The 23727-nt window shown below is 35.4% G+C and overlaps 1 protein-coding gene across 4 annotated transcripts in view; it reads left to right on the top strand.

The window, feature by feature from the left end:
- Eya3 (EYA transcriptional coactivator and phosphatase 3) overlaps positions 1-23727 on the top strand; it is a 105260-nt gene that overhangs the window by 39274 nt on the left and 42259 nt on the right. For all 4 annotated transcript variants that reach the window (XM_063235879.1, XM_063235880.1, XM_063235881.1 and 1 more), the window contains exons 3-6: positions 4496-4539; positions 9587-9666; positions 13248-13314; positions 16406-16542. In XM_063235879.1, coding sequence (XP_063091949.1) covers positions 4496-4539; positions 9587-9666; positions 13248-13314; positions 16406-16542 — 328 coding nt within the window. The remainder of the gene's footprint in view (positions 1-4495; positions 4540-9586; positions 9667-13247; positions 13315-16405; positions 16543-23727) is intronic.

Genomic DNA, 23727 nt, shown 5'->3' with positions numbered 1-23727 from the left:
TATATTTATTTGTGTTTGTATTTCATGGCTTTGATTTGCCACCTTTTCCCCCCTGAAATTAGCACATAGCTAAATTATCAGTAATAATCGTATGAATTTTGGAGGGTGGGACCACCTCAGTCCAGCTGTGGTCTTCATTTTCTTTAGTTTACTGGCAAAATTATTTTAGCCCATCTTTTCTATCTGAATTAATGCAACAGTTTCTTCAGCTTTTCTTAAATTTAGTTTGTTTCCCCTTCTATTCATTTTCCCTTCCTTCCTTTTTTCCTTTCTTTTTTATTCTTTTGGTCTTTTGAGCAAGCTCTTGCTACATAGTTCAGACTGTCATTGAACCCACCACATAGCCCATGCTGGCTTCAAACTCACAGTGATCCTCCTGCCTCATTCACCAAACTGGTGGGATTACAGGCATTCATTTTGTGTCTGTCTTGTATCAGAATAATCTTTCTAAAATTCGGAGTGAATCATGTTATCTTGCTACTATTCAAAGGCTCCTTGTTACCCTCAAGATATAAATGAACTCCTTTTTAATCAAGTTTATAAGAACCTTCATGATTAAGCTTCTATTAATTTGCATTGCCCAGTTTTACCGTCCCTTCCCTTGGACTCATTCCTGGTTTATAGCGAATTTTCAGTAGACTGACTTTCATTTTCTCTTATCTGTGTATCTTTTTACTCTTGCTCTTTCCTCTATATTTCTCCCACTTTCAAATGTAAGTTTCTCTGTTTTACCTGACTAAATCCAGATCATTCATCAAGTTTAATTTTTTTGTATGAAGAAATATTTTACTAACAAAATAGTAAATTCCATTTGCACAGCATATCCAATAATGGATAAATTGGCCTTGTAACAGAAAAACAAAATGAAACAAAACCCTTAGATAGCCAATCACACAAAGCAGTAGAAGGGTAAGGTCATTTGGCCTTTCTTTGATTTGTTAGGAATTGACCACCCGACACATTCTTACAATTGTTGTCTGTTTTTTTTTTAAAGACAACACATTACATGATTTTAAAAAAGCATGCTCAATTTGAAAAATTACAGTCTAGATATGTAATCACATTTATCCCTTGTAGTGTGAAATTCTTTATTAATTACAAGCTATGTACAAACCCCGATACATTTTGGTATGAAGATTTTCAGATTTTATTAATCTTTTTCTCTCCCTAACATATGTTCCTCTCTTTTCTTTTTCCATTTACGAAAATAAAAAAAGCTAGATTTTTTGAGTAGGCCAATAACAATAGAAATACTTCACTGGCAATATTAGATAATATCATTGCATGAAATTTTAAAATTTATTTCGGGAAGAAATATAAAAATTCAGTCCTAACATCATGTTTCACTGACATACCACTACTCACTTTTTTAGGGTACTATGTTAGAATCTTTTCAGATGAAACTAGTTAAAATTCACTATATCAGCTGGAAGAGAAACCATTTTTTTTTTAAACCTAAGATAAGCAACACATCAGGTGTTACTGTCTCCCATTATTCCCTGGTTAGACTATCTAGTTGCAGGAAAACACATTTAGGGATTCTGTATTATGGTGAGTTGTATAATTATTTCACAGTATATTGCAATATAATAATAACAAACTTTACAATAAATGCAATATGATGAATCATCTGGGAAAAATTTTTTTGAAAAGCCTAACCTGTAAATTAGTGGTTTTATATTCCCTTTTTATTTTACTGGCTTTCCCTGAGTAAGACTAAATGAGAAAGGTGGGAGCATCAAATTTAATTTAGACTAGTAGTTCTCAGTTGAATTAAAATCAGAAAATACTGTTAGAGTTATCGACTCTGTCCATAGGCAGAGTGAGAAAAAAAAACAATCTGAAAACTTCTGGGATTTGTTGTTGTTGTTGTTTTTGAAACAAGATCTCATTGTGTATTCAAAGCTGGTTTTGAACTCATTGTGCCCAAGCTGGTTTTGGACCCAAGCAATCCTACCTCAGCCTCCAAAGTGCTGGGATTATAAATCTGTGTCATCACACCCAGCTAAAAAATTAGCGTCATAATACTTTCTGCAGGAAGTTTACCTGATTTACTATTTTCCTGTGTCCCTGCATTCCCAAGCGACTTTCCCCAGTAAAGTCTTTTTTCAGTGTCCCTTCAGTGCACACCATAGTATCTTTTTTTTTTTTTCTTTGTATTGGTACTGGAGATCGAACTCATGCCCACGCTCTTGCAAGTTAGGCGCTTATGCTGCTGAGGTAAATCCCCAGCCCCCAATACCGTAATATCTTACACTAATGTCAGAATCCACAGTCTCTTTGCTTTAGAAATATCTATTTTCTTGTTTTTCTTTTTAACAAGATTGTAAGTTCCTTGAGGTTAAGGAGTGTATTTGATTTATCATTATATTCTGTCAGAAAGACTTGATAAGGAGTAATCTATTGAATGAATTCTAGGATGACTATGAACCAGAATTCTCATTGAATGAATGATGGGATGGCTGAAACAAATTCTATTATAGAGGGATACTTTTAACACTGGAGAGTTTCTTGCAGGGTAATTAGCAGGTGGGACAAGGCCACTAGCTACTATAGTGCTAAGTACATATATAAGCTAGTAACAGTTATTATAAGTATTATGTACTACACATAATTGGTACAGACTATACTTTTATATAACTGGCCATTCAGTAAATTTATACCAGCATCCACAAACACCATTACAATACTGTAATGTAACTAGGTGATAGGAATTTTTCAGCTCCATCTTTAAAAAAACCACTTTGTATGTTTAGTTTGTCATTTACTGAAACATTGTTATAAGGTGCATGACTGAATTTTTAAAATTTGCTCTTGTAATCCCAGCTCTCAGGAGACTGAGGCAGGAGGATTGCTGCACATTTGAGGCCAGTTTGGGCTACAAAGTGAGTTCAAGGTTTGCCTTAACTGCATAGTGAAACCCTGTCTCAGGAAGAGAGAAGGGGCAAGAGAAGAGTGACACATATTTGCTCCAAGGCGGTGATTAACTAAATTTGTTAGTCTATAACTCTAATAAAATTAAGACTGTGATAAGTGTGTGAATTATCACTTGGAGACCATAGACCAGTGATGACAAACCTTGCTTTCAACGATATAAACACCCTGCTGTGACATATGTGCCATAAGTTTGCCACCACTTACTATAGGCTATTTTGGGTATAAAACCAAACAGTTTACAGATACTTTTCTTTGCTAATAAAAAGCATCTTTAGATGAGCGAAGCATAAATTCATTTGCATTATTGGAAAAAGAACATTCTCTGATCTTATGTAAACACTATCCTTTTCAGGTAGGTTGAACAGAACATTTTATAATGAGCTGATATTTTGTCATTTGTGACATGACAGGCAGATAAATTAGGTAAATTTTCTCTATCTTTAGCCAGAGAATTTCTAGTCAGTTATTGTTTCCTAACATTACTTAGGTCATTTTTCTCCTACTCTTTCCAGTGAGATTATGTTTCACATTTATAAAACAGATTTATGGTCTATTTAATGTCCTGGAGCCATCATCCTCGTGTTTGGTTTCTTCTGTGTAGTATCATAAACAGACTTCACAATTTTGTGTAATCTTACATGTCTATTTGCTCCTTTATAGCTTTGGGTTTAAGCATTCGCTTCAAATGCTGGTGTAATTTTGTTTGTTAAGTTCAGGAAGTTTTCCTTTCCCCTTTATCTTTTTTGGCTGCCTTGTGAACATTAGGCCAGCTTTGAATATAACAAAAGTTTAGATGATACAAAAAAAAGAAACAGAAAGTGGTTTTATTTATTTTGTGGTTATATGTTCTCATGAGAAAAAAATGTCCATGAAAATTTTTATGGGCCTTGAATTCATTATTTACCTTGTCAAAAATGTTAGTTTTAATCTTAATAAATAGCCATGTTACCAATTTACATGTTTCTTTAAAATTATCTAACAGTTTGCTTTTTTCATAACTTGAAATACTGTACTTTTAAAGTTTCATAATTTGAATATCTAAGCATGTTTCTTTTCCTTTTTTCTTCTCCTTTTTTGAAACAGGGTTTCTCTGTGTAGCTCAAGCTGGCTGTGACCTCATTTTGTAGTCCTCATTGACCTGAAACTTGTGATCCTCCTGCCTTGGCTTTCTGAGGGTTGGCTTCATAGGCAGGCACCACCACACCTAGATGCATATTTTTATTATTGCCAGTTATTCTTACAAGAGAGCTCTAAAATCAGAGTGTAGCAGAATGGGAAATACTGGATGAAAAATTGCATCAGTCTTGAACATGTACAGATTTTTCCTTATCATTCCAACTATATACATAGTATTTACATTGTCAGAGATAAGTACATGAGAAGATATGCGTAAGTTATGTGCAAATATACACCATTTTACCAAGACTTGAGCGTCTACGGCGTTTGGTATGTGCAATTCCCCACAGATACAAAGGAACCTTTGTATTTGAGTAGCACACCTGTATTTGTTTCAAAAACAAATCACTGTGTTGATTTCTTTATATATTTATTTTTGCAGGTAAAAAAAGCCAAAATGCAGGAATCAGGAGAACAAACTTTAAGGTATGTAAAATTGAAGTTTTTTTAATGATTGTATTTAGTTACCTTTCTGTTGCTGGGAAAAAATGCTTGACATACACAATTTAAAGGAAGAAAGATTCATTTTGGCCTACAGTGTCATAGGTTTTCATCTATGTTCAGTTGACTTCAGGCCAGGAATATTATGGTGGAAGGGAATGATAGAAGAAAACTGCTTGCACTGTAGCAACCAGAAAGAAGAAAGGGAAGAAACCCAAGAAAAAACACATCTTTGAGAGACATGCTCCTAATGACCTGCTTCTCCTCTGGGACCTATCTCCTATCAGCCTGCTGATGCAGTGCACTCATTAATGGGTTAATACACTGATGAGGTTAGCACCCTCATAATCCAGCCATCTCTAGGTGTGTTTTAATTCACTCAAACTTCTGCTCTAGATTGACTTTCTCAGTTGTTTATTTTTTTCACATTCTGGTTACTGTGTGGGCATATAGTAGACTACCCTCTTTTGGAAGACTACCCTTTTTTTCTGTTCTTAGTGTCAGTTTTTGCATTTTGAAATTACCGGGTTTAATGTTAAAATTTCCTTTCAAGACAGGATTGCTTGAGTTTGAGACCAGCCTGGAAAACATAGAACTCATCTCAGAGAAGGAAAAAAACCAAAAAGGCAGCTCTCCAAAATGGCTATTCCCCAAAGTACATATGCTGGGTTATCATATATACACACACAAGTCTAGTTATTTAAATACAAGATGACGGAAATTTGGGCCGGAGAGAAAGCTCAGCAATCCTGGCAAGCATGAGGTTGTGAGTTTGATTCCACATACCAAAAAAAAAAAAAAGATAAAAAAAGAATCAACTGGTTGAAATGATACCTGCTCAAGTGATGCTTGGGATAGTCAGTAAATACATAAACATGCTGCCAAAGTGATGCACTTGGGGTAAACTGTTAAGTGTTTAGAAAGGAAAAGATAAAAAGAAAGAATAAAAGTTGGATGTGGTGGTCTTCGCCTGTAATTCCAGTACACTGGTGGCTGATTCAGGAGGATCATGTGAGTTCAAGGCCAGCCTGGGCTACACAGTGAGCTCAAGGCCAGCCTGAGCTATATAGCAAGACACTTGTCTCCAAAAAGAAGACTTATATAAAGGAAAGAAAGAAAAGGCAAATTTTTATTTTTTATGTGCTCTGACTCCCCACTATTACGCCTTGTCATTTGTCCACTTATCATGAGGGCAGTAACTCCCAGCACTTCTAACACATGCACTTCAGAAATTCCTGGCACAGTAGTTGTATGATTTCTCACACTTCCATTTAAATGATTATTACTTTTTCATTACTACCCATTTACTCTTCCCTCAAAAAAATGTCAGTTTCTTCCTTGTGCTGTTTAAATTTTAATATCTATTACTATCAGTTCCTTTGTGAAATTCTCTCTTGGGGAAGAGTACTGGAGATTGAATTTAGGGCCTTTATATTGAGCTACAACCTCAACCCTTTATGTTTTTGAGATAAGATCTCATTCAATTGCCCAGGCCTAAGCCTGAGGTATAGTCCTCCTGCCTCAGCCTCCCAGAGTGCTCGAATTACAGTCATATTCTACTGTGCCTGGCTGTAGACATTCTTAATTTCTTTTTCCTGTGTCATACTTAACCTAGCAAAAACACAACCTTGCTCAAATTCAGTTTGCTCATTCAATGCATGTTCTAGTCACTCTAATGTTATAAAAGAAAAACACAAACCTATATTGGCTATTCTTAATTTCTGTTTTTTTCTCTTCTGCTGCTTAGAACCACTATTCTATTTTCTTTCTCTTTGGGGTTGACTTCTTTTATAAACACCTTATAAAAGTAGAATTATACAGTACTGAATTTGTCGTCTTGTTTTTTTAAAGTCTGAATAATATTTCAGGTATAGTATATTTTATCTTTGCATTCACCCTCTGATCTTGTTGATAATGGACAAGAGTCCTACTTATTAAGGAGATAGATATCTGTGATGCTCATCTTTCTAAACTTTAGTTGTTTTCACTCTTCTTTTTTGTTTTGTTTGTTTTGGTTTTGATTTCATTTTTTTGAGACAGTGTATTATCGTGCAGCTTGGACTGGCCTCAAACTCACCAAAACCCTCCTGCCTCAACCTCCCAAGTGCTGGGATTACAGGCATGTGCCACCATATCTGGTTCACTTTTTTTTTTGTTCTGTTTTATTCCATCATTTTATTTTGAGCAACTTTATTTTCATGATATGCACATTGTGATTGGTGATTTTTTGTCTTTTTGAGATAGGGTCTCACAATGCAGTTCAGGTGGCTTTGGGCTCACTTTGTAGTCCAGGCTGGTCTCGAACTTGCAGCGATCTTCCTGCCTCAGCCTCCTGAGTACTGGGATTACAGGAGTGCACCACTATGCACAGATCAATACACACACTCTTAAGCAAAATTCATGCTTATATAGCCCTCAAAGGAATTATACTTTAAGGCAGTGTGCAGTTTCTCTAAAAATAGTAAGAGTTAATTCATTGTCTTAACACTGTTTATTTAGTTCATAAATGCTCAACTGAATAAATTGAGTGTGTAGAAGATTTTACTGTTACATAAGATTCTAGGACCAAAAAATTTTAGAAACTGGTTCAATATTTACTGGGCCATACAAATATCTCCTAAGATACAGTATCTAGAAATAGTCTTTAACAGAGGATATAGTGGTGAATCCCAGAGTATTCAAGTGTACACAGAAGACAAATCAGTCACTGAAGTTTGAAATTTAAAGTTCTGGAATTCAAAAGCATGAGATGAGGCTCTGAAATCCTTATTTTATATCAACAATTCAGGATATTATCATGATTCAGCCAGGTGGAAAAACACTGATATAACTACTGTATATGATTTCTTGCCTCGCCTTACAGTTCTCTTTTTGGTTACTATAGTAAATAGTCTTCTAAAAAATAAGCATTTGAATAAAGATATAAAAACCTCTGAGGATTTAACTTTTAAAATTAAATACTTCTGAACCAGGCATGATGGTGCATACTTGTAATCCAGTACTCAGGTGGCTGAGGCAGGAAGACTGCTGAGAATTTAAGGCTAGTCTGAGCTACACGGTGAATTCAACACTGTCCTGAACTGCATAGTGAGCTCCTGCCTCAAAAAAAACAAAACAAGCCGGGCATGGTGGTTCATACTTGTAATCCCAGCACTCAGGAGGCTGAGGCACAAGGATTGTTGTAAGTTCGCAACCATCCTGGATTACAGAATGAGCCCAAGGCCACCTGAACTGTACAGTGAGACCCTGGCAGACCAAAAAAAAAAAAAAAAAAGAAACCCTCTGAAGAAAAATTTATTTGAATGTATCAGAAAACTCCTCTATTAATATTTTCATATTAGTTATCAGTTTCAGAAAGGACATAGAGCTTTTAATGTTCCTACGTAGAAGCTAGGCTTACCTCTGATTAGTCAGCCTTTTCTTTTCAGATATATGACACCTCTGCTGCAGTGTCCTTACCCCTCCCTGGAGTAGGAAAGAGAAAGAGATTTCTTTCTAAGGAGCATGAGTATGGATGGGGTTCCTGGACTGAAAAGAAGTTGTAACATAATCATATTTCCAGTTTATAGTGTACTTGATATGTTCTAACTTTGCCTTTAAGTATTTCTTGTATAAACAGCCCCATGAGGAATGGTTGATTTATTTTGACCTCATCAACAAATAAACTAGAACATAGAGGTCATCAACTTATCCAAGTTCATAATAGTTATTGGGATGGTGGAATATAAATGAACTATTTAACTGTAGAATCTGTGCTTCTAGCCACTGTTACAGTGGTAGGGAATAACTAGAGAGAGAGATGTGAAATGGGAAGAGAAGAAAAGAAAATTATGAGGGACAGCATGTTGGAATAATCTCCATTCCAGAATTTCACTGGAATCTTTCCAGCATTACAGTGTCTAATGTGGTAACTTGCCCTCCCAGTTTGTTGCTTTACCTTTTAAAATTTCTTTTAAATTTCCTAAGTTAACAGGAAAATAAAAAAGCTGGGCATGGTGGCACACACCTATACCAACACTTGGGAGGCTGAGGCAGGAGAACCACTGCTAGTTTGAGGTCAGCCTGGGCTGCAAAGTGAGTTAAGGCTACCCTGAAGTACATAGCAAAATCCTGTATCCAGAAAGAACCCTCTTCCCCCCTAAAAAATCCCTCAGTGGTGGAACACTTGTCTGACATATGACAAAAGAAATACATTGAATTCAACCATTTCAAGGATTCGGAACCCCTACTTGGAAATAAGCTTGTGTAGTTTGGAAAAACTTTTTAAATGATTATGATTTAAAGCTGTTTAAGAACTATTTGAGAGGGGCTGGGGATTTAGCTCAGCGGCATAAGTACCTGCCTTGCAAGCAGGCAGTCGTGAGTTCAATCCCTGGTACCAATAAAAAGGAAAAAGACAAAAAAAAAAGAACTATTTGAGAAAGTTGATTTTACCTACTTTCCTACAGAACTGTGGAACCAAAATGACAGAGTAAACAAAATAGTGATTGTGGTAAATAGTAATACATCATATATTTCAAAATTATTAATAAATTTTAAAATATATTTGCTACAGAAAGTAAGTGTATAGTGGATTTGTTAATTAGCTTTATTTTATCATCCCACAGTGTAATCAGAATCAAAACATTAACATTATTTCCTAAAAATACATAGTATATAGTGTTTTTAAAAGTGACAACAATAGTGTTTTAGAAGTTTTGAATTTTTCTTCTACTGTATTCTTAAAGAAAAGTTTTGCTTGCTCACAACTTAACCAGAGTTTTTGAGAGGTATGAAAACTTTTTTTAAAAGGGGTTTAGGAATCTAAAAAGGACAATAGAATTCTATGGGTATCAAACCTGACCCTAGCTCTTTTCATGTAGGTGCTAAAAACCAATAAGAATATTACAAAGATTTACCTGGCCTCTTACTTGTATAGTCTAGGAACAAAGGACTTTGAGCTCATCACTTTTATTTTAATTTTTTGAGCTCATCACTTTTAGCAATGCCACAAATCAATCAGGTGCTAATGTATTCATTTTGGTTCTCTCAGTCAAGTTAGCAGTCCGGATGTCAGTGATCAGAAACCTGAAACATCAAGCCTTGCTTCAAACCTTACCATATCAGAGGAAAGTAAGTACCATATTTTGTGCATGATGGAAGGGGCATTCCAGTAGCCAGGTGATGCTTTTTGTGTGTAGTTGGGTTTCACTGATTGCCTAGATTGTCTCAGAATAATCAGAAAGATCTCCCCTCCTTGTGTGTATGTTCAGTTGTACTGTCCTGTAAGCGTTATTGACATAACTGGCTGAGAGGGATCTTCTCACTCAGAAGTCACACTTAGTGATTTTGTCTGAAGTTGGATGTTTTGAAGGTACTAGTGCCCTACTCAAAATGAGAAACATTTGTGAGCAAACCCTTGATTGCTCTGCTCTTCTGGGAGACTTGATGTTTTTCTTCCTTACTAATAAAATCAAGTGGCCTCATCTGTTAAATCTTGGCCAAGAAAGAATACCAATTCCCTGAGCCCAAGTTTGATACTAGGGTCTAAAAGTAAGACCAGCTCAGTAAGATAAACCCCCCACGTACCAACTCTCACTCTCCTGTAGGACAGTTACATTAGTATATTATACAGAATCTTTATGGAATGTTCTGGGTTTTTTCTCGTGGAGACAGACTTTGTGTAGCATACCTACTTGCTTCCCCATATTGGCTCCACAGGGAAAGTAGTCCTTCTTGAAATTAAATAGTTATGCCTTACTATTTTATCACATACTTTATAAGGGGAAATTTATGTAGGACATTTTTTCAAATGGCATTTGTTTGGGGACTGTTTCCTCTCAAGTATCCTTGACATGTATGACTTTTTTACTTAAATGAAGTATGACTTTAAAAAAAAAAATAGATGTCTTGAATTCTGTATATTATTTCCTTAAAGGAGGCTTTAAGTCTCAGTACTTCAACTTTTAGCCTAACACAAAAAATCATCTAAAATGCTTGTTTGTAATGTAGAATTCTAACTATATCATCAGATATTATTTAGTAGATCTGTTATAAGTGGAATTTTCATGATGTTACTACACTAGATGAATCTACTACATATAGGAAACTTCATATTATGAGAAACTGCTCTAATCAATGCAGTATCTCTTGGGTCCTGAGCGTCGAACTCACACCTATACACAAATACACCACCCTCTGTTAAAAGACCTATACCCTAAAATCTTATGCTTTATGTACATACTTTAGGTCTAAAAAGTAAGTTGAGTATTCTCAATCCTTCCAAATAATTTATCATCAGTTTTCTTCAAAAAGTAATTTCTACGAAGTCTGATCTATACTTTCCCCATCTTTCCTTATTACCTTAGGCTGAGCTACTTAAAGTAAAAGTCATTCTATTCTTTAAAAACTAAATATTTGTTTTCTTCCCTATCCAAATTCTTACTGCTCTTTGTGATTTTAACATTCATGTAGATGACTTATCTGGTACCCATCATACTTCACATACCTTCATTTTCCTTCCTATGAGGCATAGATTCTCTGGCCCTTTATTATAATTACTCTCTTACAAATATTTTCAATAACAAGTACTTTTAATGCCTCTTAAAAATCCTAAACCCTTGCTAAACCCCTGTCCTAGTTTAACCTTTCCATAACTCATAATCATAATCCTATTATACTAATCAAAGTACAGGGCCTCAAGTGGGCTCACAGTATGTTAAAAATTCTATACTTTCCTGATTAGTTTTGCCTTGTAATATTTCAAAGCACCAAGCTCACTTTACCTCAGTCAGTGGATGCTAACTTCTTGAATAAATGCGCTCAGACAGGTAGTTATTGTCCTGCCATGACAAGTCTCATATATGCTGGTATTTGTATGCGTGTTTTCTTGCTTCCTTCTTGTTAGACTGGGAAAGATATTCTTGTTCCTGTCAAATTTTAAATACTTACATTTGCATTATATATCATATCCTCTCTTATCTTCTGCTAGAACTTTGGTGGTACAGTTATCCAGTGACTACTACTCATCACAGTCTTCTTTTCTTAAATTCTTCCTGTCAATAAATGATAGACGGTATCTGCCATCTTCAAATACAAATAAGAGTCCCCTTTGGCTCCACGTCATGCACTGTAGACTTTCTCTCTGCAGCAGCACACATCAGAACCCCTGAAAAGAGTTACCCTCTCTTGTTTCAGACCCTGTCAAATTGAGTTCTCTCTCTCCACTGTTCCATTGAAACTACTCTTGTCATCAGCTACTTTCTTGAAGTACTCTTCGTAGACCCAGATGGCTTCTGCCAATTCACAGGAGGGACCAACTGGCATCTCTCTTCCTGGGCCCCACATCGTTTGTGCGGCTTACCAGAATGGTGAACTGGTTTCTTGATGTGCTCCTCCCAGACCCAGCATGGCTTCTGCTGATTGACAGAAGGGACAAACTAGGGTACTTACTTTTTTTTTTTTTTTTTTTTTGGTCTTTTTCCTTTTTATCAGTACCAGGGATGGAACTCACAACTGCCTGCTTGCAAGGCAGGCGCTTATGCCGCTGAGCTAAATCCCCAGCCCCTAGGGTTTGTGTTTTATAAAGTACCTATTGACAGAATGAAACCTGCAGAATTTGAATGAACATTGCTTACCTTCTGTGTGATAGATGGTAAAACTTCAGGTCTAGGAGAAATGCTTATATAGATGAATGTGATCTTCAAGTTTCCACTAATTATATTTAAAGACCTCAAACAGTGGCATTGAACAAGATCTTCTGTGATAAACTCACAGATGATAATTTGTCTTTCTTTTGGGCATGAATTGGCCCCTCATCTGTTCTTAACCAAGGGTTTCTTTTTGGGTCAGATATTTTTTCAGGGAATCTAGCTAGACAAACTTGGTTGATTCACTTTAGTCTCTGTTCAGAGTAGCTGCTTTTATGGATATTAGAGGAAGTTCTTGAACAATTCAACAGTCTAGTGAAAACACTTCATGATGTAACTGTCTACAACCTGGTCTAAATGTAGTGCCTAATAAGTGGAATTTAGTTACCAGTCAAACTTGGCTCAAATATTTATAGCACTTATCCTAAAAATTAAGCAAATCAAGAGTTTATAGCAGTTGTTTTCAGAGAAATCATGAGGGTCAAGAGGAGATTAGCTGGAAAAGTCATTTTATTTGCTGGTACATCAGAGCATCACATCAGTTCCTCAAGTCTGTCTCCACTGTGCCAAATTTAAAACAAGGTTTAGTTACAAGTCACAAAATATAATATAGAAGCATATTGGGTCTAGCAACAGTTTTCTGATAAGAATGAGTACTCCCCCCAAATCTGGCTTCCTAAAAGTCATTTTAATGGCCCTTTACTAAGACTAGAGTAAGCACCCAGAGAATAAGTAATGAGAAGAAGCATAATGTAATTTCCTAGATACAAAAGTCACGTTTTAAGTTTGCCAGCTGAAAGCTTAGGAGGTTACTTCATCTATGATTTAGATCAGTGATGGGCAAAGGTAGATCATCTGCTACCAACTGTTGACTTTTTCATAATCCCCGCGTTTTTGCTTTTTGTGCTTGCTCTCAAGTCTGTAAACACAAAAGTGAAATATTTTCTGTTACATAGTCTTTCAAACTTCCTGCTATCCAAGCTGTATTCTATTGTTTAGTTTAAGAGACTATATAGTAGCATATGCAATTTTCCCATTTAATCTTGAAAATGTTCTGTCTTTCAGTTATGACATGCACCGATTACATCCCTCGCTCATCCAATGATTATACCTCACAAATGTATTCTGCAAAGTAAGTCAAATAATTATTTCCAAAATATATATACTTTTCCTTTAGGTTTGTTGCAAAATTTAATTTGATATTTAACTTCTCATTTCTCTTATTCTCTGTATCTCTACTCTGATTTTCTTATTCCTTCTAAATGTAGTGCTTGACATGATGTATATGTCTGTAATTCCAGCACTTGGGAGGCTGGAATTAGGTAGGAGGATCATTGCAAGTTGGAGACCAGCCTGTGCTACAAAGTGAGCCAAGGGCAAACTTGAATGCATAGTGAGACTGTCTCAAAAAAAAAAAAAAAAAAAAAAAAAAAAAACCCTTTATAATGTAGACTATATATCATTCTTTCCAAAAGTTAATGGTTGCCTGTAACATAGGATCCCAATGTGAGAGCCATGGAAAATGTAAAATAGCATTAGTGAAAAAAGCATATTACTGATTGACCTTTGATCATTTTCTCTTTACCTTGATATACAGATCAATAATAGCAGCACAGGCCAGCCCCAGACTGGGACTTCTCATCGTGATCTGTGTTTGGTTTTTCATGTGAGAAATGACTTCAGCATAAGAATTGGGCTTGAGCTGGGCGTGTTGGCTCACACCTGTAATCCCAGCACTCCGGAGGCTGAGGCAGGAGGATCGTTGCAAGTTTGAGACCAGCCTGGGCTACAACAGTGAGCTCAAGGCCAGCCTGAACTGCATAGAGAGACCCTGTCTCAAAAAGACAAAAAAAAAAAAAAAAAAAATTGGGCTTGAAATTAAAAAGGTTGGTAGGACAGGTATGGCAGCCCATGCCTGTACCAACATTCGGGAGGCTGAGGTAGGAGTATCACTGTGAGTTTGAGGCCAACATGGGCCACAAAGCGACTTCAATGCTGGCCTAAACTATATAATGAAATCTTGACTCAAAAAACAACAATAACAACAAAACCAGGTTGCTAGGTCGAAGTCACTGAGAGATAAAGTTTTGGGTCTTCCCAGGGTAAGATTAGCATTTATGACCAACTAAGTTAGTCAATTCCAAAATAGGTGTAGAACAGTTGTGTACCAAGATAACAATTGCATGTTGATAGAGAGTGGGTGTGTCCATACACAGACATATATAGGTGTCCTTATAAACCAGGATTCATTCTTAGGTGCTTACAAGTGCAGGATATATAAAGAAACTGGTAACAGAGGTGAGAGATGCCTGTGAGAGAAACTGCCATTTTTTCCTCTTCTTACGCCTTTCCATTTGAATTCACATTAGTTAAAAAGAAGTAAATTAAAAAGTCAGTTTAATAAGTTTTCCAAATTCTAATCTGGTTTTAACACTAATTGCGTCGTGGAGCTAGTCATTTTCATATGTGAAATGACTAAAGCTATTATCTGAAATCATTACAAAGAACTTAAAATTCTAACCTATGATCTTTGTCATATCTGGAAGATTGAGATATTTGTGATCTGCTAACATTTCAAATTATTCCCATGTGACTTGAGTAACAACTATAATCTGGACTATTTTCTGGATTTAGATGTAGATAAGAATATAGCGTCATTGTCTCTAAGTAACTACTTTGGTTTTATTATTCCCTTGTTAAGAAATTTTGTTTTATTTTTTTCATTAAAATTTTTAAAAGAATACAGTTTCAGAATCCACTGAGATACGAATATGTTACATAGTGAATTTAAAATGCACAACAAAGTATTTGCATATCCACTATACTCAAGGCACTCTTGTTAGCTATGTCTTCTTGTCTTTAGACTTTCTTACCACTTGGTGTTCAGAACCATTCTGAGTGAGTTTGTTTTGTTTTGGGTTTTTTTGTTTATTTGTTTTGTTTGTTTTTCTTTCTTTTTTTTTTTTTTTGAGACAGGCTCTCACTATGTGGTTCAGGCTGGCCTTGAACACTCAATGATCCTCTTGTCTTAGCCTCTCAAGTGCTGGGATTATAGCATATGCCACCATGGCCAGCCTCTCATCTGTTTTAGACAGACATGTCCAATTAATCTTTATTAAAGAATACTTTGTCTTGCCAAGTGTGGTGGCTCACATCTGTAATCCCAGTACTCGGGAGGCTGAGGCAGGAGGATTGTTGCGAGTTTGGGACTATCCTGGGCTACAAAGTGAGCTCGAGGCCAGCCTGAACTGCATCACAAGACCCTGTCTCAAAAAGACAAAAAAAGAAAAGAATACTTTGTCTTGTCACTCTTAACAATTTGAGCTGTTTTAGATTTTTGTGAACTTCTAGGCTAGCATTAAGGGGCTTGCTATTTTTCTCTTTCACTTGCTACTTTCCTTCTCTTAACTACTTTGCCTTAATGTTTGTTTCTTGGAGGCTAAAGCCCTTGCTTCCTTCTGCTGCACCTTTGCTGGGTTTTTTTTTTCCTGTCCTAGAACACCGTTTCTCAACAATTTTGTGTTTCCCCTACCTACTCAGTTTGCATACCACTTCTTGATAGCCTTCTTTAGTTGTCCTTTTCCCCCAAAACTGGAGGGGAGGAAAAATTTTTTCCTGATAAAACACTGCCTTCCAGTCTGCATTTTGTTCTTATGATTTATATTGTACATAAGCACTTTCATAACAGATAAAATAAATGGTATCTAAATGTTCAGTGCATCACATTTGGGACTTCCTAGATTTGGATAGTTAACTTGATTCCTATTTTATAGGCTTGATTTTAGGAAGATATTAAGGCACAGTCCTACCTGCTGTTTTCTGATGTAGTTGTTTGTCTTTTCTCCACCAGCTTTAATCTCTTTTGCTCGTCTCATTTTCTTTTTTAGAATCCAGTTTTCTGTTGTTTTAGAGTTTTATTCTGTATTTAGCCAAAGGCATAAATAAATTTAATCTTTGTGTTTCACATAGGACCTTGCTTGCACATCAGAGATGTTTGAAACTATTATGTTTTGCATAAAATTGTTCCTTGAATAGATGACAGTGGAATCTGAAAAGAAAAAGGGTTCCACTGTCTGACTTAAATAATAACACGCATTTATGTGGGAGATTAGTCTTCTCATTTCCGATTCTATGCTTTGATGATTTTAGCTATTTTACCTGTTTTTCTTACTACAATAAGTCACATGTGAAAGTTTTTTGTTGTTGTTGTTGAATTTTTCTAGACCTTATGCACATATCCTCTCAGTTCCTGTTTCGGAAACTGCTTACCCTGGGCAGACTCAGTACCAGACACTACAGCAGCCTCAACCCTATGCTGTCTACCCTCAGGCAACACAAACGTATGGACTACCTCCTTTTGGTAAGGCATCCTATTGTAAGCAGTTTCCAAGAACATTGCTTTGCTCTTTCCCAAAAAAGCTAGCAAGACTGATCTATAAAGATACATTGTCCTTTACAGAGTAGGTATTTAGTGATGTGTGTGATAGAAGTTGAACGTACAACTTTACAACAGTATCTTTGAAACATATCATAAATCATAGTTTTCTATACTCATTGCTTACCCTTCAAAATTTAGCTGTTTCTGACGTCTTAACCCTGAAGCTTGAAGGGAGAAAAGTATGGAAAATTCTTTGAGGAATTACGGTTGCTTTGACTTAATGTATGACATGATAGCATGGTTAAGTAAACATAATAAATACATTTTGAGATGGCCAATTTTTTGCAAAATCCAAGTAGTGTGAATAGAATATATTTCATAGCTTATACTGTAGGAGTTTTGGGAGTTGTTTTTGTTTTGCTTTGGTCAATTTCATTTTTTCCTGACTCTACCTCTACCCAAAACTGATCAAACATTATGCTGAACCAAAAAGTCATCTTAAAATATGGAAAAATCCCCAAGTTTCTATACCTTTATCACATGAATAGGAAATTATTTACATTAGTTTTAGGTATCTTGGACATGAACTATATTGCCAAGTGATTTATCTGAAGTTAGTTTGAAGTTCTTTGAACACTTAATATTTATGGATTTTTTCTATGTGTGTATAAATTGATAGATATAAGCAGTATATTTTACTTCCCCTTCTCTGTTCTTTTAGCATTTCTATCAAAAAATTCTGATAGGAAAAAATATATCTTAATTTAACTAGAGATTTCTTTTAAACAAAGTAGAATTAGAAAAAAATTTTCAAAGAAGTCACCACACTACATAGGTTTTATAGTAATAGTGTTGTCTTCTTTTGACTTTGTTTTTCTTTTTCCTGATCCATTTGACTAATTCTTTTTTATTAGCAATTGCTTTCTTACTTTCTTAGTCTTACTTCCTTAGTCTTGTTACCATTCTTTGGCTCCTGGTAAATGTGAAAAACAAAACTTTAGAATGAGAAAAGAATTTTTTTTGGCAATACTAGGGATTGAACGAGGGCCCTTTGCACTGAACTATAGCCCCATTCTTTTTGTTTTTGTTTGTTTCCTCCTCCTTTTCTCTTTTCATTTTTTGAGACAGTCTTACAAAGTCACTGAGTTCCCTTGACAGGGCTCAAGCTAGCGAGTCTTTGCCTCAACCTCCTGGGGTATGGAGATTCTAAGTATGCACCTTTGTAATATATTTAACCAGTCAACTCCAAATAGTCCTTTTAGCAGATCTAAAGCCAGGTGTGATGTTGTGTACTTGGAATCTCAGTACTGAGGAGGTGGAGGCGGTAGGATCACTATAAATTCAAGACCAGCCTGGACTACATAGTGAGTTTAAGACCAGCCTGAATTACAGACTAAGATGATCTCAAAAAAAGAGAAAAAATTAAAAAATTACGCGCGCGCGCACGTGTGTATGTGTGTGTGTGTGTGTGTGTGTATAATTACTATTATTATTCGTAAGCTCAAGTCCTTTATAACATGGTTGAACATTAATTATTCTTGCTGTTGAATATTAAGTAAAATTTCTGTTGTCTGTCAACTCAGTTTATGGAATACCTAACACATTGTCATGTGTGTATAGATCCTGGATATTGTGAGGTATTTTATGATTATATTTCCATTGTGTTAAAAAAGAAAACCCTGTGAAGTAGAAATATCTATGTTTAAACCTACAGAAAATACTTTTTGTACTGTAGAGAAAAATCATAATAATATGCTCCTTTAATCTGTTTTTTGTTTAATATCTGGGGCAAGAAAGACTTCTGTTGCGAGTTGTTTTGTCAACAACTGAGACAAGCCAAGCATAGTAGTGCATGCCTGTAATCCCAATACCCAGGAGGCTGAAGCAGAAGAATTAACATGAGTTTGAGACCAGCCTGGACTACCTAAATTAGTTTTAAGGACAGCCTACCCTACATAGTGAGCATTGTCTCAAAATATAGAACAAAACCAAAAAACACAATAATTAGAGACAGGTAATCATTAGCTTTAATTTGACTGTAATATATAAAACCAGTAGAGTTGGGGTAATGTGATTGACAGATATAACATGTTCTCACATGTTTCTGAAGAGGTTATATTAACCTTTATTTGTTTGTTGTTTGTTTTTTTGGTACTAGGAATTGAATTCACAACCTTGCACTTTCCAGACAGGCACGATACCACTGAGCTATATCCCCAGCCCTGAAGCAACCTTTTTAAAAGATATTTTCTTAGGTTTTAACACATGACTTTTTTGAGTAATGTGTTCATTTTATTCTAAGAAAACATTTGATTTCTTTTGAAATTAAGATTTTTTTATTATAGTGCTATCTATTTTCAGATTAGTCTATTTTATTTCAGAAATACATAGGGCTTCAGAAGGTTTCATTACATTAATATGTTTATTGAATACTTACTATACCAAACAATATGTAAGAATAAGTACTCATACTTCTATTATTGTCTCACGTAATTTCCAGGTCAGCCTTGGTTAAGTAAGTAGTAGTGTCCCCTTTTATAAGAAACTGAGATTTACTCAAGAAACTTGATTAAATCACTAACCAGAATCATACAGTTAGTAAATGGCCGGGATTAGAATTGAATTTATATCTGTTTAATTCTAGAGGGACTCATAAATTTAGGTCTATTTTAAAAAGATGGTTTCAGATTCAAGTTTGAAATTAAAAGGATTTCTCCTCTAAAAATAGAAAAGTCTAGAAATCTAGAGAAAAAAGGATAAGTTAAAAGTATATTTTTTTCATATTTCATATGAAATATATTTCATATTTTTTCTGGAGATACATACAAATAGGATTAGAGATGTAACTTGTAGAGATCTGAAAGAATGTGTGTGAGGAAACTGATGTTTATTCTGCCTTTAGCTGCTGTTGATTTATTTTGAAAGAACTTTTATGTGAGGTGAAAGATTTGGAAATACATAGTAAGAGCCGTAAGGATGGTTCATTCCATTTTTCTCGGTAATTTCACTTTTGGGAATTTATCCCTTGGAACTAATTAGAGATTCAAACATTCACTAATCAAGCTATTTATTGCAGCATTATTTATAATAGCAAAAAATTGGAAACAACCTACTGATGGAATAGAAAGGTATGTGTTAAATTTCAGTGTATGGGTAGAACTCTGTAACCATTATATGTAATTTTTTTTCTTTTTTCTTTCCTTCTTTTTGGGGCGGGGGTTGGTAATACTGGAAATAGAACCCAGAGGTGCTCAACCACTGAGCTACATCCTCTTATTTTGTATTTTGGATACTATGTTATCCAGGTGAGACTCAAACTTATAACCCTCTTGCCTCAGTCTTCTTTGGTGCTATGCCTATAGGCATGTATCACCACTCCTGGCTATAAATGATACTCTTAAAAAATATTTGGGGTTGGGGCTAGGGATTTAGCTCAGCAGCATAAGCGACTGCCTGGCAAGCACGAGGTCATGAGTTCAGTCCCTGGTACCAAAAAAAAAATATATATATATATGTATATGTGTGTGTGTGTGTATATATATATATATATTTAGAGTCTTCAGAAAACATTAGTAATTGAAAAAGACTATAAATGATACTCTTAAAAAATATTTGGGGTCTTCAGAAAACATTAACAGTTGAAAAAGACAGTATATAAAACTGAAAACACAAGGGGCTGGGGATTTAGCTCAGCGGCATAAGCGCCTGCCTTGTAAGCAGGCAGTCGTGAGTTTGATCCCTGGTACCGATAAAAAGGAAAAAGGAAAAAAAAAAAAAAAGAAGAAGAAAAAAAACACTGAAAGCACAATATAACATCAATTTAGGATTTTTACAAATATGTGCGTAGAAAATGATTTTGAAGGGAAGCAGTGTGGATTTTAACTGTACAGGCTCTGTAGATTTCAAGTCAGTTACCAAAGAACTGTAAAACAAAGATGTCAGTTACCAAAAATCCCACATGCAAAAGTGAGAACTGCTTTTACTTTTTTTCTATATAGCAAAAATACATGATTTATTACATTTTGTTATACTTTCTGTATTCTCCTAATTTTCTGTAATGTACATCTACTTTTTCTTTTTGAGTCAGAGTCTTGCTGTTCAGGCTGGTCTTGCACTCAAGATCTCAGCCTCCCAAGTGCTGGGATTACAGATGTGCTTTACCATGCCTGGTTACATCTACTTCTTTTATAATTAGGGAAAGTACTTGAATTAAGCTACTTAGTGTATGTAATAGTTCATCTGAATGAGCTAGTCAGTTAACCAAGGTGTTTTTTCTGGTATTGGTGTGTACTTCAGTTCCTAGTCTAATCAATCTCTAAAGAGCCACGGTTTTGACATCTGTTACTGTAAACCCAATGATCAGATTGGTTTAGTTAGAGTGGTAGAGTTTCTGATAAGACCCCACCCAGGGGCAGCAAGAGGAAAGTACTATACTCAGGAAGACTTTCTTTCCCATTGTTAGACTAATAGTCTTGCCATAGCAGGCTCCTGGGGCCTAAAAGTGCTAGAAAAATCTTTATTAGTAGCAGACAAAAAGCAGTGGGGTTAAGAGTCAAGAAATCAGAGTTTAGTTTCTTCATTTGCTGTTAGCAGTAGTGCTAGAGAGTCAACTCATTTGGTCATGCTGCCTATTATCTGGAATTCTGGGCAGGGTAAATTTAGAGAAAAATTTATCTATCTGTTAAAATCAGGGCTACAGTGATGCTGGAGGCAATGTTCCTATTGTCTTTTATTCCTCAAAAATAATTATGTATTAAACATTTTTGTGTTTCTTGCCAAAAATGTTCAAAACTAATTATCTAAATCATTTTAGATAATTTTTGCCCTTAAAAGAAAGACCTAAAAAAAAAAAAGGAAGACCTTAATTTTTGACCTTCCAAGAACAACTAGCTTCGAAACATTTTACAGTTTGAAGCTTTCAAAATGTATTGTAAATAATAGAACTAACAAGTCATTCTCATTTGATACTGTTGTTATTAAGTAATTGCTTTAGAAATAATAAATATATTCACAGATCTAGTACCTCAGGGTCATAATCTGTTTGGAAGAAAAAATCATATTGATTACAATAAATCTGGAAGTTATTGGGACATTTAAATGGTAATTTACTTACCAAAAATCTGGTAAATAACAACCAAGAAGGGCCAGGGAACCAGCTATCCCCAGCCTGGCAAGTGTGAGGTCATGAGTTCGATTCCCAGTGAAAACAAAAAACAATTCAGACATAACCACCAAGAATGATGGTATGTCATCATGAATATTTAAAAAATTATATTCTCAAAAATTCTTGTCATTGAAATTTAACCATAACAAATACCTTAGCACTGGTTAATGTGGACAAATGATCATGAACTAAATGGAAGGACCAACTCTCCTATTTCATGCGAAGAGATATTAATATTCCTCCATCTCCTCAAATAAATTATTTCATGTGATCAGTAGATAAGAGAATATTAGCCACGTGTAGTGGTGCTGGCCTGTAATTTCAGCACTTGGGAGATTGAGGCAGGAGGATCAGCCTGAACTATAGGGAGACTCCATTTAAAAAAAAAAAAAAAGTTTAGGATAAAGCCATTCCCTTGTCCTGTGGTCATATCTCTTTGCCATTCTTACATTTACTTGTCAACAGATTTGACAAATCTGAATTGCATCAAGATATTTTAGTGCCTTGCGGAAGCACAAGTCCTCATTATGAAAGTATTTATTATGTATATTAATTGACTATAGATTTCTTTTCAAATTAGGAGCAAATGAAATTAATCAATACTGAACTCAAAGTCATGATTAACCTTATTACTGTGTTTTTACATAGAATGTGTTTGATGATGTGCTTTCTTAGACCTTTCTATCCGTTTTGATTACACTCTATTCACAGCACAGTAAAAAATCAACCTGTTTTTATATACTAAAAAAGACCAGACTGTTGCATAGCTAAAGTGACCTCCAAAACTATGTGTTTATGAGTACTTCATTCACAAAGAATATTCTGAGCCTTTCCTGCAAAAGCTTGATTCATAATTTCCTAGTTCATTGTTAAGTTAAAAAGAGAGGTACAATTAAGATGACACATCATTAGGATTGTAAAAAAGTGATACATCTAAAAATTGTAGAACTATGTGTTCATTGCTAAAAATCATAGAACTATAAGTTCCATTTAGTACTAAGCAATTGTCTTCACATATCATGATAGCCTCTATAAGTGTGTCTGTAATACACAGATAGCATACCACAGTACTGACCTTTGTAAAAATAATTCTGAGAAGGCCTAGAGGCTCACTCTTTCCCCCCTGCCAGGAAGGTGGGATATTTTAGGAAGACTGTCAGTCAGGTGCCTTACGACAAAATAAAAGTGAGCAGTTATGGTGTCTGTCAGTATAAGATGAATTTATGCGTTCTGACATAGAATGATGTCTCTCAGAGGAATTATATGGGAAAGTAAATTATGAATAGTATTTATAACATCCCATTTTTATTAAAAACAAGTATCAGTCAGCTGTAGTGGCACATGCCTATGATTCCAACACTCAGAATTCTGACTGAGGCAGGAAGATGACTATAAATTAGCCAGCCTGGGGCTGGAGATTTAGCTCAGCGGCATAAGCGCCTGCCTTGCAAGCAGGCAGTCATGAGTTCTATCCCTGGTACCGATAAAAAACGAAAAAGACCAAAAAAAAAATTAGCCAACCTGGATTACATAGTGAAAGTTGTCTCAAAAAAACAAACAAAAAAAAAGAAATAAGTGTGTAAAAAAATTCTGGGTGACTCTTTTGCAAAATATTAATGGTAGTTAAATCTAGATGACAGAAGTATGTATAGTATGCATGACTTTTTTCCTAAGTGATTTATTTCTGTAATATTTTTAATTTATAAAAATAAGGCATGTCTTCCCTAATCAGAAGAAATAAGCCAGACATGATGGCACATGCCTAGAGTCGCAGCATTCTGGGAGACTGAGGCAAGAGGATGGCAAGTTGGAGACCAGCCTGGACAATTTACCAACTTAGTGAGACCCTGCCTCCAAAGGGGTGAGGAGACCTGTAATGTAGCTCATTGTGAAAGTCCTGTGTGCTGCAGAGAGACATAGACACAGACAGAGAGCAGAGACAGAGAAAGAGAAAAACAGAAACAAAGGTTAGTCACAAAATAATCAGCTCAAGAAAACAGAAG

This window comes from Cavia porcellus, unplaced genomic scaffold, assembly GCF_034190915.1.
Source record: "Cavia porcellus strain 051 isolate PalLab524CR breed Dunkin Hartley unplaced genomic scaffold, mCavPor4.1 scaffold_25, whole genome shotgun sequence".
Lineage (NCBI taxonomy): Eukaryota > Metazoa > Chordata > Mammalia > Rodentia > Caviidae > Cavia > Cavia porcellus.
Note: the sequence above shows the minus strand (reverse complement) of the source record. Positions and strands in the feature narration are given on the sequence as shown.